We start from the raw sequence: 14363 nt of genomic DNA on the forward strand, positions 1-14363 counted from the left end.
TCGTTCTGCATAGCGATTTTGTTCTTATTGACTCACTTCTGTAAACAAAATGAGTCTATCTTTTAACCCGGTGTTCGGTTGTCTGTGTGTGTGTGTGTGTGTGTGTGTGTGTGTGTGTGCGTGTGTGTGTGTCCGTGTGTCTGTGTGTCCGTGGTAAACTTTAACATTGACATTTTCTCTGCAAATACTTTGTCAGTTGACACCAAATTTGGCATAAAAATAGAGAAAATTCAGTTCTTTTCAGTCATCTTGTTTAAAACAATATTGCACCTCTGGATGGGCACAAAAAATTAAAGAAAGAAGCCTAATTATATGCAAACTACATTTACTGTTATATTTATATTTTTTGTATTCTCTAAACTTGGCACTTTGACCTCTTATTCTGACACAACAACAAGAGGAGTCATTATTATCATTTTTGGTTCAAACAGGAACTTCTTTTGCTAAGCATGGAATTTTTATTTATTTTGCAAACGTTTTGGTGCAGATGGTTAAAAAAAAGGGAAATTACTCTGTAATTAATGCTAGGGGACTTAATTTATCACAAGTGAGTCTTGAAGGCCTTGCCTCTCTTGTTTTGATACCAGTTCATGGTATTTGCCATATAACTCACCCCTAAAACGTCTAACAATTTTCACAATCACAGTGGTTCATTCCGCAAATCATTGTTGAAATGCGCTGAGGAAATCAAAGCCTCTGTATAAAATGTGACAGGTTCCACTGGGTTAAAAAATAAAAGTGAGAAAATGTTACACACATGTCCGAAACATATACATATACACTCATATGTCTAATATCACTTAATGTGAATAAACACTAAATGAAATTTAACATATACACACACTCATACACATATACACAAATAGTAACACATGCAGATATGCATGCAATAAAAACAACAACAAAAAACCCCACCCCAAAACAAAAACAAAAACAAACTCAATTAATCACACTACTGCTCTCTTTATTCTCTTTCTAAAGGACATCATATTGATAACAGTGTTCTCATTTTCTTTCTAATTACAAATATTTAAAAAAAAAAAAAAAAAAAAAAATCAAAGACTGATCATCAAATACATGAATATTTACATTTGCACACTGTATAACAATTGCAAATACACACACTAGATATTTGTAGTTTTACAAAGAACTGGATAAAATATGCCAAAGCCTACATTACTGAAAGTTTTATTCCCCACCAAAAAAACAACTTTGGAACAAAACAAAACTGATCAAACTATCAATCTTGCTCTCCAAACACCACTGTTATATTTCGTGTCAGGAAAGATTACATAAGAAACTAAACTTCACTCAACTGAAACAAAAACAAAATAGAAAGAAGTTCTGCACGAGCTCAAAAGTATAATACACATCAAAATAAAAACAAAAATAATATCAAACTTGAATAACGTCTTGGCTAACAAGAGCTTAATCTAAAAATTAATAATAATAACAATACTAATACTACTAATAATGATGATTATAATAAAAACAACAGTGGACTCTTCTCTGAAAATTGTATGCAATGAGAACAATTAAAATTCAAAATACATAAAATGGCATTTACTACAGACGCTCTATAACAAACTGTATTTACTCAAAACTTATTCATAGATCAGTCATACACAGGACATGATATACATCAGTTGGAGTCAGACTTTGCTGTTGCTGTTTTCCTGTCCTTGTACGAGGTCCACAGGTAATAGCCAGTCACAGCACATGCCGCATATGTTGCCAGAACAATCTGAAAAATCACCAAACCTTGGATTCATTATCATGATATCTATCGTTCAGCATTTTACAAATGTATGTTATATTTCCATGTTAAAAAGCTAACGGTCCCACAGCCTTACACAGCCATTGGGGCAGTGATTTCATACCCACTAATAGTAAAAATCATCATCATCATCATCATCATCATATAATGAGTTTATATAGCGCCTATTTTCTAAATAGAGCTCTAAGCGCTTTATAAAAATAGGTAAACACACACATACACACACACATGCCCACATGTTCACTCGTGCTCATGCACACACACACACACATGCACATATGCGAGCATGCACACATACACACATGCACACACACATGCACACAAACACACACACACACACACACACACACACACACACACACACACACAGAGCATGGGTTAGCAGGGCCCAAACCTCTCCTTCCACTGTTTTTACCTTATCAACTGAAGACAGGTGCCCATTCGCACCTGGGTGGAATCAGGAAAATCGAAGTAAGGCGCCTTTCCCATTGACACAATATCATACAGAAAACAGGCCTTAAACCCTATTCACTGAAGACAGGGTTATCGAAAAAAAAAAAAAAAAAAAAAAAAAGAAAGAAAGAAAGAAAAAAAAAAAATCAGAATACTGGATCAGAAATAATGCAACCTATAGTCTTATATATACCTTCTTCACATATCAACCTTTTATAGGCCAAAAAATACATGTATCTGCTTCGAAGGAAAGATTCCCAAAACTCTTAATCTTCCCTGTTTTACAGGTAAGTCATGACATCTAAAGGAACCTGATCTGCTACATTACATGGCCACAGTCCCAATGAACAAAATGCTAATCTGATTGATGGTTTTACCATTATGCGGAGTTCCAATATGCTGTCACTGAAAATGTCAAAGAAATTAAGCAATATGCAACACCACTGGGGTACACATTTTTGAGTACTTTTCTTTTTAATATGCAGAGGATTTTTTTTTTTTTTTTTTTTTTTTTAATAGGCTGTTCTAGATCCCCCTCTGGTAAGAAGTGGTTAGGCAATGTACACTTAGTGTTTGAATGTTAAAATAAACATCAGACTTGACTTGTTACACACATTATTATAACTGATGCTGTTTTATAATAAAGACTGTCTTTAATAATGTTGCTGATAGTGTTACATCATGAATGATGTTCATATTCCTGCAAGCAGTTAAGGTCCACTAATATTCCATCAACACAACAATACACTTTAAACAGTTCTATTGCCTTTGAGACACTGCAGTCATATCATCTATGTACATTATAAACAACTGTACACATTATTATGGGAAACAAAATTGGTATGTCAGTTGTTACACATATGCTCATGCATACACACACACATGTGTGTGTGTGTGTGTGTGTGTGTGTGTGTGTGTGTGAGCTTTACTCTACATCATTATACCCAGAAACATCTGAAGCTTTCTTTTCTTTGTTTTCACAGTTAAGTTTAAAAGGTCTTAGGTTGTTTTTTTTCTGGCAATTATGTTATTAACATACACATTATTCACTAATTTTTAAAACTCACATTTACTCTTCCACGTGTAGTGAGAGAACTGAAGTATGTCCTCCATCCCGTCACCTGCTTACTACGAGTTTCCAGGCCAGCATAGTCTCCTTTAGTCCTGCAATGTATTTGTATTTGTATTGGTATTGGTATTTCTTTTCATCACAACAGATTTCTCTGTGTGAAATTCGGGCTGCTCTCCCCAGGGAGAGCACGTCGCTTTACTACAGCGCCACCCATTCGTTTGTATTTTTTCCTGCATGCAGTTTTATTTGTTTTTCCTTTCGAAATATATTTGATTCTCTCTCTCTCTCTCTCTCTCTCTGTATATATATATATATATATATATATATATATATATATATATATGAAAAATCAATTGTGCATTGCAGGACTATATAAAAGTTTGCTAAGAAAAATCATCTCACATCATTTTGCATCCTCATAATACAACAGAAGCAGCACACTCATGAATTCATGATGTAATATATACAGCCATTCATTGTTGAAAAAGGGAGAGAGAGAGAGAGAGAGAGAGAGAGAGAGAGAGAGAGAGAGAGAGAGAGAGAGAGAGAGAGAGAAAGGGGGGAGGGGCAAGAGTACAGAGTGTGTGTGTGAGGGAGAGACCAGAGAGAAAGAGAGGAGAACGACATGAGAGAGGATGAAAACAAGTGCTGGTAAATATTATTAAAGAAAAAAAAAGAAAAAAACAATCAACCCTTCCATAAAAAAAAAACAAAAAAAAACCAAAACAAACCCCACAGCAACAAACTAACTAAACTTCCCTAAGCTGCTTAACATTCATTTATGATGCAACATTAGTACATGGAAGATGGCTGAGGTAATAGCAGTCTTTATTTTTTGTTAAAAAAGCTCCAAAATGAACACTGGAAAAGGTATATCATGCAAAATTCTAGATTCAGTAATTTGTGATTACATAATTAAGAACTTTACAAATAATACCTTGCACTAAGACTGTGGACATGGTTTCAGAAGTAAAAGATAATGTGTAGTACAAGTATTAGAAGCAATAGAAGACTTTACAGCAAGGATGGATAATGGAGACAATACAGATGTAATGTATCTAGATTTTATGATGGATTTTGATTCAGTTCCTCCGACGGGCACAATAGCCGAATGGTTCTTCTTCTTCTTTCCGTTACGCGACCAACATCGACTTGCCAATGACTCTGTCGTGGTTCATGCATGTTGGGTATTTTCGTGATAACCCACCGTATACTGACACAGGTTACAGGATCTTTAACGTGCGTATTCAATCTTCTGTGAGCGTATACACACGAAGGGGGTTCAGGCACTAGCAGGTCTGCACATATGTTGACCTGGGAGATCGGAAAAATCTCCACCCTTTACCCACCAGGCACCATTACCATGATTCGAACCCGGGACCCTCAGATTGAAAGTCCAACGCTTAAACCACTCGGCTATTGCGCCCGTTGGACTTTCAATCTGAGGGTCCCAGGTTCGAATCACGGTGATGGCGCCTGGTGGGTAAAGGGTGGAGATTTTTCCGATCTCCCAGGTCAACATATGTGCGGACTTGCTTGTGCCTGCACCCCCCTCGTGTGTATACCGCAAGCAGAAGATCAAATACGCACGTTAAAGATCCTGTAATCCATGTCAACATTTGGTGGGTTATGGAAACAAGAACATACTCAGCATGCACATCCCCGAAAGCGTAGTATGGCTGCCTACATGGCGGGTTAAAAAATGGTCATACACGTAAAAGCCCACTCGCGTATATACAAGTGAACATGGGAGTTGCAGCCCACAAACGCAGAAGAAGAAGAAGAAGAAGAAGATTCAGTTCCTCACAAAAGATTGTTGATTAAGCATGAAGCATATATGGTATAAAAGGTAAACTCCTTGTTTGGATAAAGAACTTTTTAAAGAAAGACTACAAATAATAAGACTAAGAAACTCCTACTCATAAGCTGACATTTATAAGTGGTGTTCCGCAATGCCCTTTTCTTTTTATAATTTTTATTAATGATCTGCCAGAAAAATGTGAAAAGCATTTGTAAAATATTTGCTGATGACACAAAACTATACAATATCTCAAGTAATAGAGAGGGGAATTACAAAGTGACTTCAATACATTACAGGAATGGTTGGAAACTTATATCTTTATTTTGATGTTTAAAAAAAGTCCTACATATTGGAAGATAAAATCCCAAATATCCCTAATATCGCAAATATGAGTATGCAATGAACTGTATGCAATGAATTTCAAAATGGCATAAATCTTGTAAATGATTGAAGGGAAGAAAAGGGTCTGGGAGTTATTTTTTTTTATGAAACCTTATCATTTGATCCAAACATAAAGAAGACAAAGGCAAAGCAAACCACATTGTAGGTATAATAAAACGGTCCTTTGATTATATTGATAAAAACACTTTTTCTATTCATTGTACAAAGCCTATAGTTTGTCCACATATTGAGTATGAAAATACAGTATGGTATGCACATTTACGAGAGAGAGAGAGAGAGAGAGAGAGAGAGAGAGAGAGAGTGAAAGAGAGAGAGATCGAGATTTACCCAAGCCATGTAAATAAACAAGAGACACTGGCTGTTCCTGGAACTTTGGGAAACTTTTCTGAGGAATGTCCGACTGACTGAGAAGGCATTGTAGTTATGGTAGCAGCTGGCACTGCTGGACTACAAAGATAATGTGATCCTCCGGATTGCTGGCCGAAGACAATGACAAAGTGTTCAGCTTTCGTAACAAGGACGAAGAGAGATAACTCACTTTCATTTTCTTTGTTCGTCTACAATAAAGCCTGCTGCTTGCCGCAATTCTGATGTATAAACAGAACAAATGAGATGTGGGATGTCTTAAAAAATGAAGCAGTGATAATAACGGATTGTCTGTCTATGTACTTTTGATGCCTATTAAATACATGTGGAAAAAGTCTTTAAAAAAATATATAGATATATATTAATAAAACTTTTTTTTTTTAAACACGAAGGGAAGCAAATCGTGGACATCTAACATAGAGTGACTTCCCGTGTTTCAACGCTGTCACACAGGTGGTGTTGACAGGTATGAAAACGCGGCGGACAGGTGATCAATGGAAATTAACACAATGAGTGTTCAGCTTCAAATATTGGTGTTTCTGGGGGTCATATCTTGCGGTGAGTACTGTCTTAAAACGTAACTGAAATTAGGACTATGTTTGATAAAGTAAAGTCCAGTTTAATATCAATCGACACCTGCGCGATATGTAGGTCAAGACTTGTCCGCCATTATTCCACTTGTGTGCTTGATTTGCTACAGTTCTGCGGTTTGTTTAAAAATAAATAAATAAATAAATAAAAAGACAAGAGCTTCTTATAATCGTACAGTTGACATTGCCCCAAAAGGTTTTAGTACAATTTAGTACATCAGCGGATCTGTGGTTGTGTGATGTTTTAACTGAAAGTACTGTCATCCTTGATTAAGTCCCGAACATGCAGAACCCGGAAATGAAAGAAACAAGAATGTATTGATCATCTCTCTGTGTGTGTGTGTGTGTGTGTGTGTGTGTGTGTGCGTGCGCGTGTGTGTGTGAATTGTGAGTTTGAGCTCGGCAGTAACATTTTTCCCCTCAAGACGGAATGAGTAGTGTTCACAACAAGGTGTGGACGTTCATTCCGCCAGTCACTCAGAGTAGTGGAAAGGAAGAAATATACATAGCTGTGTCACTGCAGAAAGAAATATGGACCATTATACCCATCACCTCCTTTAGTTTAATAAATACACACACACACACACACACACACACACACACATATATATATATATATATATATATGTGTGTGTGTGTGTATATATGTGTGTGTGTGTGTGTGTGAAACCATTATCGATGATCCCACCCAAACTCTTCCAAATCCAATAGTCATAAATTTATCAGATATATATATATGTATTATGGTGATCTCAAATATAAAATCCTTAAAGAAGTGGCAGCTTTGTAACAGAACGTTATTAATTTTATTAGGAAGTATGTGCTGTATCCTAAATAATATGCAGTCATAATGAATATATCATGTGTTTATCTCTCTCTCTCAAGATCTCATATATTGATGTATAGATTTTAGATATTATATTTTACATGCTACTGAGTCATTGATTCTATAATGTGTGAGTGATTTGTGAATGCAGTTTTAATTCCATACTTATTGTATTTTAGTATATATTAACATTCATCCATATGTTGAACATAACATTTAATGATTTTTCTTTGGTTTAATAAATTCAAGCTGCTTCTGCCTTAAGATGCCCCAACAATAGTATTAGTAGAAGTAATGAGACTGACATTGACTAAACTGAAAGTAGCTCATGGTATAGATTGCAAAATTTTATAAAGCATTTTGTTTTTCTGAACATGTAATCAGTGATGGATGTTTCTTTCACCAGGTTTTGGTTTGGAGTGCTATGTGTGCGATGGCCAGTTTGACAACAAGGACAAGTGTATCAAGTCCAGTGTACAGTGCACACAATCACAAGATACCTGCTTGACTCACATCCGTTGGAAAGGTAGGGTCTTCTGGAATTTACAATACTATTATTAAGTTGTTTTTTGGGTGTGTTTTTTTTTTCAATTTAGATTTTAATCTTTACTTCATTCTCTTTGATAGTAAAATCTGTTTGATGGGAAAAACAAGATAGCAATTATTGTCATCTTTTCTATTTCAAGTTTGCTCAAGTTAAAAAGAAAAATCAGTTCAGAAATGAACTTTCTTGACATGCTGTCATAATTATATTTGATGATTGTATTGAATGACAGTTTTGGTGAATTTTGTTTTTCAATTTTGGTTTTAAATCTAATACTGTATTATGATACTGATCAAGTTACCTAATTAAGAATCAGCACATGAAGAAAATTACGGAAATGGTTGTCACTGTAACAGTCTTACCTCATTCAACCCTGCAGAATTTACAGCCTTGGCAGGCTTCCATGCCATATTGACAGAAAAAAAATCACCAAAAAACTAAAACAAAACAAAAAAACCTGTTTTTCCTCCAAATTAAGTGGAGACACATCCAGAAATACTGTAGAAAACTAGAAGTTAGCTCCTTTTCCTTATGGTTTATGCATATGTTATAATATGTAGGAACATGGAAACTGTTTAATTAATTAGACAAATTCTGATGCCAGAGCAGTGCTTGGGTGCAGGGCTAAGTGAGTTAATACATAACATAATACAACATAACAGTTTCACAATCACAGTCTTGCACAAAAAAACAACAAAAAAACAACCAAACAAACAAACATACTAACATGCAGTCCACTTAAACACAGTGGAACAGTTCAATGAGTTTAAAGAATGGTTTTCAAATGAAAAACATATCAGTTTTTACCTTACACTCACAGAAAAAGTAAGGCGTAACACAACATACAGAATGAGACTGAGAGACAGAAACATGTGAATTTATACATATGATTTTATATAAATGTATACTGTATTTATTGTAATGTATCTCAATGAAGGAATACTATGAAAAGTATTCACAATCATTATTCGTGTATGTTACAGCTCCAGAATTTTGGACCCCCAGAAGTGAAAAGATCCACATCATTGGCAAGCAGTGTGCAACTCTCTCAGAATGCAACCATTATAAGCGGAGCGTGGGTCTGGACTGCATGAGAGATTGGTACAGAAACTGGGAGTGCTATGAATGCTGCCAGGGAGACCGGTGCAACTATTATGTGACGGTGAGTATGCAGCCAGGATTATGGTTATTTAAAACCTTAAGTGAAATCTCACAATAAGAGGCATTTGAATGTTTGTTGCCAACTGTGTTGAAAGTACAATGCACAAGAAACAGCTTGTGGAATGAGTAGTGTGCCCTGCTTGGTGGATTCCAACTGGACATGTTAGCCACAAATCAAATCATGCTATTCACATTAAGGTCATCTTAAGCTGTTTAAACCATTAGACCTTTTAGAGTGATATTGTGTAGTTCTGAGCATGTTCTGAAAGAAGTAGGGCAAAGTCTTCCAAAATCTTGTCATAATAATAATTACTTGGCATCACACTTCATATGGTCACTGCTGCATGCACAGATGGCACAGTTATAGTCTTACTACATCTGTCTTCCATTTCTGTTGCAAGTGTATAAGATTAAGAAGCTGATGTTTCTTTTAGAAATGTCTTTTTTTTCATTGTGTTGTCAGCTTGTCACAGAATTATCAGAGAGAAAATGCTGTTTTCTGTTTCTGCCCGTCTGCAGCTTGGATACGTAGGCTGATTTTTAATAAGCTTTTGCCATTGTACAGTTAGTTTGTCTGTTAAAGTGTTATGGAGTGATTAAATAAGGAATCATGAGACAGTAACTCTTGTTTTCTGTTTCTGTTTGTCTACAGCTTGGGGCCAGCAGTGTGGCATCAAGCATAACCCTCCTGCTTGGTGCACTGGCATGTGTGTGGCTGCTGGGACGATGAGCATTTACCTGTACTGCATCTGGCTGAAACCTGTTGTTATCCCTCGTTTAGCAGTGATCATATTAGCCATATCATTAGCCATAGCCCTCCATGTTTATTGGACCCGTCTAAAGGAAGGTGTACTTGGTGAGAAAATAGCCAAGTCTTACAAACGTCTGTTTGAAGTACATGACTTGACAACAACAAAAAGTGGTAGTTAAGATGGCAAAACAAAAAAGTTGGGTAAAGAATGGGAAATTGTTTGATCAACATCAGCTCAAACTCTTTTCTCCGTTGGTAAGATTTTACAGTTTCTATTTCTGTTTGATTTCTTTTCTTTTTTTTTTAAATACAATGTTCTCCACGCTTCTTCCCCCTTCCATCTATGTTGTGTGCAGGTATGATGTACTGACTGAAGATTCTGTCATTGACTGCCATGTAACCAGCTTTTACATCCATGTTTAATTTGTCTGTTTGTCCCAGTTGCTTGAAACACTTTTTCACTCAGAAAATGGGGAAGGCAGTTTGGTCTGTGTTCAGACAAAATTGCTGGGAAACCATGTGCATCAGAGAAGACATGCCTGCAGTAGGGTGGGGAACAGAGGCAGTATGATGTAAGAGATCAAAATTCATTTATTGCTTGTATCCAAATCGTTCAGTCCCAGGGTGTTCTTTTCTTATTCTATTTTGTTTTATTTTATTTATAGAAAAGGGGCAGAGGAGGGGGAGAGTGAAGGTAGGAATGTGAGAGACAGAGAAGTACATCACTGATCATGGTTCCTTGTCTGATCTGTCACCCCAACCTTGTAAAAGACTTCCAGTGGTACCAGTATCTGTGAGCTGTGCATGCAGCATCGTACAGACACGGTACTGTTCATGAAATGGCTAATGTGATTACTGTTGAACTTTGACCAAAACATATCATGATAAATATGCAACATTGCTCCTCCATTCTTTATAATTTTATGAGTGAGAAAAATGCTTAACTATTGTCCAGATTGTGACTGTGAGTTTGCATTCCTTTTTTTTTCTATGTTATGATTGTGTCTGGTATGTAAGACAGACAACCGTGTCCAACAATAGCGTCCACACACATTCCAATTTTTCTATGATGTGAAAGTCCTCTGCTATACATGTATGCAAGAAAGACCTATGCCATTATTCTTTTCAGTAAAGAGGAGACTACATTTCAGATTTTAATGGAGATCTGTTGAAAAGAATTATGAAAATGTAAACCAAGATTCAGATTTGTCTTTCTGTATTATTCAGCTTTACCAACAGACTGTGTGTCTTGTTGATATGTATGGTTGAAATGATGGTAATAAGCAATCAGCTGATCAGCTTTTCATCTTTACTTTAAGTCATAACCTGTTTTTGTTGTTATAAAGATCTGAACATATGATCAGCTTTTGAAATTATCTACAAGATGTCATAAACAGGTTTGGCACTTCAATGTCTGAATCACAGTGTGTTTACTTTGCATCAGAATATCTGATAGAGTTTTAGCATTGTTCCAAACACATTAACTTAAATGAAATTACTTCATGATAAAGTGGTTTAATAATGTTAGTACTCACTGATAGGTCTGTGTAGGTGTTTTTGACAAAGTAATATTCCAAGCACATTAACTTAAATGAAATTACTTCATGATTGATTAATGTTAGTACTCACTGATAGGTCTGTGTAGGTGTCCCTGACAAACAAAGCTTGTTTTGAATGTAGAAGCCACTCCTACTCTTTTAATTATTTGTTGTAAATAGTGCAGTTTATGTATGTTACAGTAAAATGTAAATGTATCCTTGTATGTTAATCTTGAAAACATTGTTTAATGCATGAGTGTGCTGTTGCTTCATAAAAAGATGTTACAGAGAAAGAAAGTAGTATGAATGCCATGTGCAAAAATGTGTATGCAATGCAAGTGTACATCCAAATGTCATATATCTGTGTGTTCACAAATGTGAGAGTGGAGCATAAGTAGCCTTTACAGGTTGGTCAGTTATGAACTGCATAGCTTGAAAAAAAGGTAAATTGTTTTCGTGTCACTTTTGAGAGAATGAGGTGAAAAAAAATTAATTTAGTGTTTCGCTGTCAGATTTTCATTACTTGTTTCATGTCCATTTTCATATTAAGTTGTTTTTTGTTGTTTGTTTTGTTTTCATGTGATGTATGCAGATTATATAATATAGATTAAAACAATTAAAATTTTGCATGTTCCCTCACCAAAAAATGAAAAGCAAGAAAGCAGGACACAGATTTTTGGGTTTGCCTTAAAAAAAAAAAAGAAAGAAAGAAAAAAAAAGATCAATTATATGTAGATGTTAGCGTTCAGAGTAGTAATCATTTTCTAATTCATACATGCCAATGCTGTTACCACATTTCACTGCAACAGAAATATTTTCCAAAACATTGCTTGAAAAAGAGATCAACAATTCATTCAATGTCATATTGCTTCAAACATTACACAATTGTTTTTATCAGTTTGTGCTTTGACATTATGTAGCATTGTTAATTAACTTCTCATCTGCATAAAATTAAGATATAAATTCTTTTCGGAGTATGTGACTGTTCTTGCAATAAAGACCTTGTGTTGAAAGCATGTACTATGATTATCGATACCTTACAGAAGACTGTCAGTGTCACTGTCAGTTTCAAAATGATTTCCTGAGTAGTATGACTTGCTCATTAGTTAAAATTCTTTAGAAGCAGCTCATTGATTGTGCATTGTTATAAAAGTTGACCATGTTTTTGTACATAATCTGACATGCATATATTTTTTTAAATAAAAAAAAATTTAAAAAGATTATTGATTTTTTTTATTTTGATTAAGTGTAAGACTGTATGTGTTTGCAAGTGTGTGGGAGAGTATGTATGTGTGTGTGTGTTCAAGATTATTGTCCGCCAGTGATTTTAAGCATGATGGGTTAAGCTGCTGGTTAGGCATCTGCTTAGCAGATATGGTGTAGTGTATATGGATTTGTCCAAACGCAGTGATGCCTCCTTCAGTAACTGAACTGAACTGAAAAGTGATACAGACTTAGTGTGAAAATGTTTTCAGTAATCATCAACCACTACAAATGCTGGGAAAAAATTGCCACATCCAACTGAGTTGCTTTCATTTTCAGCCTGAGTATGTAAGAATAAATGGTTGGGAATGGTTATTGTATTGTTGCACACTTGTTTTAATAATGACCAGAACTGTTTAAAGATAACTGCCATGCTCCAGCATAGGTGCTCACGGATGCCAGTCCAATACTTCCGGCCCTTGTCAATATATCTCTTTCTCAATGTAGTCACAGTCTCCCACTCTGGCTCGCTAGTTTGTTCAAGGCAAGGAACAGACGGAGCCATGCATGCTGGTTTTATCTAATGCCTCCTCAACTGATAGGCTACATAACAAGCCAATGGACCAATCATCCAAACACAGCACATGTATACATTATTTCGAAACAGGACCTCCCCTGATTGGTTGCAAATAAATGTATAATCAATATGTATCAGTCATCCCAAGACATGGTTTGATTGTTGGGGATGTTGCACCGCAGAATGCAGTCGTAGGACAGGGCTCTTCTCTGTCCTCTCAGTGATATTATGGTCTACCCACTTGTTTCACTGTCTGCCCCTTTTCCCTTCACCCTGTACAGTTCTCTGAAGGATGGGGCACTCATCACATCTTGTCACATGGCCATACCTTAAATTCCCATCTTCCTTTTTTCTTATTCTTTTTTTTTTTTTTTTTTTTTTTTGTGGTCAAGAGGTCTTTGAACCAGTCTTCTGATGGTTTTTCTGATTTATCTTATGTGGTCCTTGAAGGAGATGCAAAGGAATCTCCTGAACTGAAACATCAGATTTCCTCTGCTTGGATCCTTCTCTGGAGCTCTGCTGCAAGAGTCCAGGACTTACACACTGACAGGAAAATAATGTGTATACTGTTGCAGACAGAGCATCACTGATGGGTCCTGGCCAGTAGAATGACCAATGGGCACACACAAACAATGCTTTAATCTTCACACCCACTCAGCAGGGAATGGATGAGAGAGCCTGCAGGGGTTGGATAAAAGGGGGATGAGGGGGGGATGATCGAGGGAGAGAGGGATTTAAGTGATGACTGAGAGAGCAATTGTGCCAGGCTGGTTTTGGGTGTATGGCATGAGCAAGTGGGCTCAGCAATCAAGGAGAGGGGTGCAGAACGGTCACCACAACCTCAACGTAGTCACCAGCTGACACTATAACAATCCATGTCACGTTATATGCCCATTTTGACCTCTGACCATTGAAATCAGCCAAAGGATTGTTAGAAATAATAGCACAGTCTCTCTCTCTCTGTCACACACACACACACACACACACACACACACACATACATGCACACACACGTGTGTGTGTGTGTGTGTGTGTGTGTGTGTGATAAGGGGTGGGTCGAATGTGGTAGCCAATATAAAATCTATCATTTCTGAGGACGGAATGTGCATGGGTACTTTGAGGATGGAGGTTTCAAAAATGTCGCATACGCAAATAACCCTCACCCCTCCCCCCACACAAAATTACACCCACGAAAGGCTGTATTCTTCCCCCAACAAGTCTGCTTATCAACGATAAAAAGATCGACTTAAGTAGTTGGTGCATGTTCATTCAACAGATAAATTATGTTTGTAACTCGAACAG

General features: G+C 36.4%; 1 protein-coding gene and 1 long non-coding RNA gene across 2 annotated transcripts; one reads left to right on the forward strand and one right to left on the reverse strand.

The window, feature by feature from the left end:
• Positions 1-773: 773 nt before the first annotated feature.
• On the reverse strand, positions 774-6017 carry LOC143291133 (uncharacterized). Its single transcript, XR_013056474.1, has 3 exons — positions 5833-6017; positions 3298-3394; positions 774-1744 (listed from the first exon to the last, which is right to left on the reverse strand). It is a non-coding gene; the product is annotated as an uncharacterized LOC143291133 (long non-coding RNA).
• A 282-nt stretch (positions 6018-6299) lies between these two features.
• LOC143278128 (UPAR/Ly6 domain-containing protein cold-like) lies at positions 6300-12502 on the forward strand. The gene is made up of 4 exons (XM_076583194.1): positions 6300-6429; positions 7694-7813; positions 8815-8993; positions 9645-12502. The coding sequence occupies exons 1-4, from the start codon at positions 6366-6368 to the stop codon at positions 9720-9722; spliced, it is 441 nt and encodes a 146-aa protein (XP_076439309.1). The 5' UTR covers positions 6300-6365; the 3' UTR covers positions 9723-12502.
• The last annotated feature ends 1861 nt before the right edge of the window (positions 12503-14363 follow it).

The sequence above is a fragment of the Babylonia areolata genome, chromosome 1 (assembly GCF_041734735.1).
Source record: "Babylonia areolata isolate BAREFJ2019XMU chromosome 1, ASM4173473v1, whole genome shotgun sequence".
NCBI lineage: Eukaryota > Metazoa > Mollusca > Gastropoda > Neogastropoda > Buccinidae > Babylonia > Babylonia areolata.

Coding starts and splice junctions, on each gene's coding strand:
- LOC143278128 (XM_076583194.1), top strand. CDS start 6,366: ATGGAAATTAACACAATGAGTGTTCAGCTTCAAATATTGGTGTTTCTG. Junction 6,430..7,693: donor TCTGGGGGTCATATCTTGCG/GTGAGTACTGTC, acceptor TTCTTTCACCAG/GTTTTGGTTTGGAGTGCTAT. Junction 7,814..8,814: donor GACTCACATCCGTTGGAAAG/GTAGGGTCTTCT, acceptor TGTATGTTACAG/CTCCAGAATTTTGGACCCCC.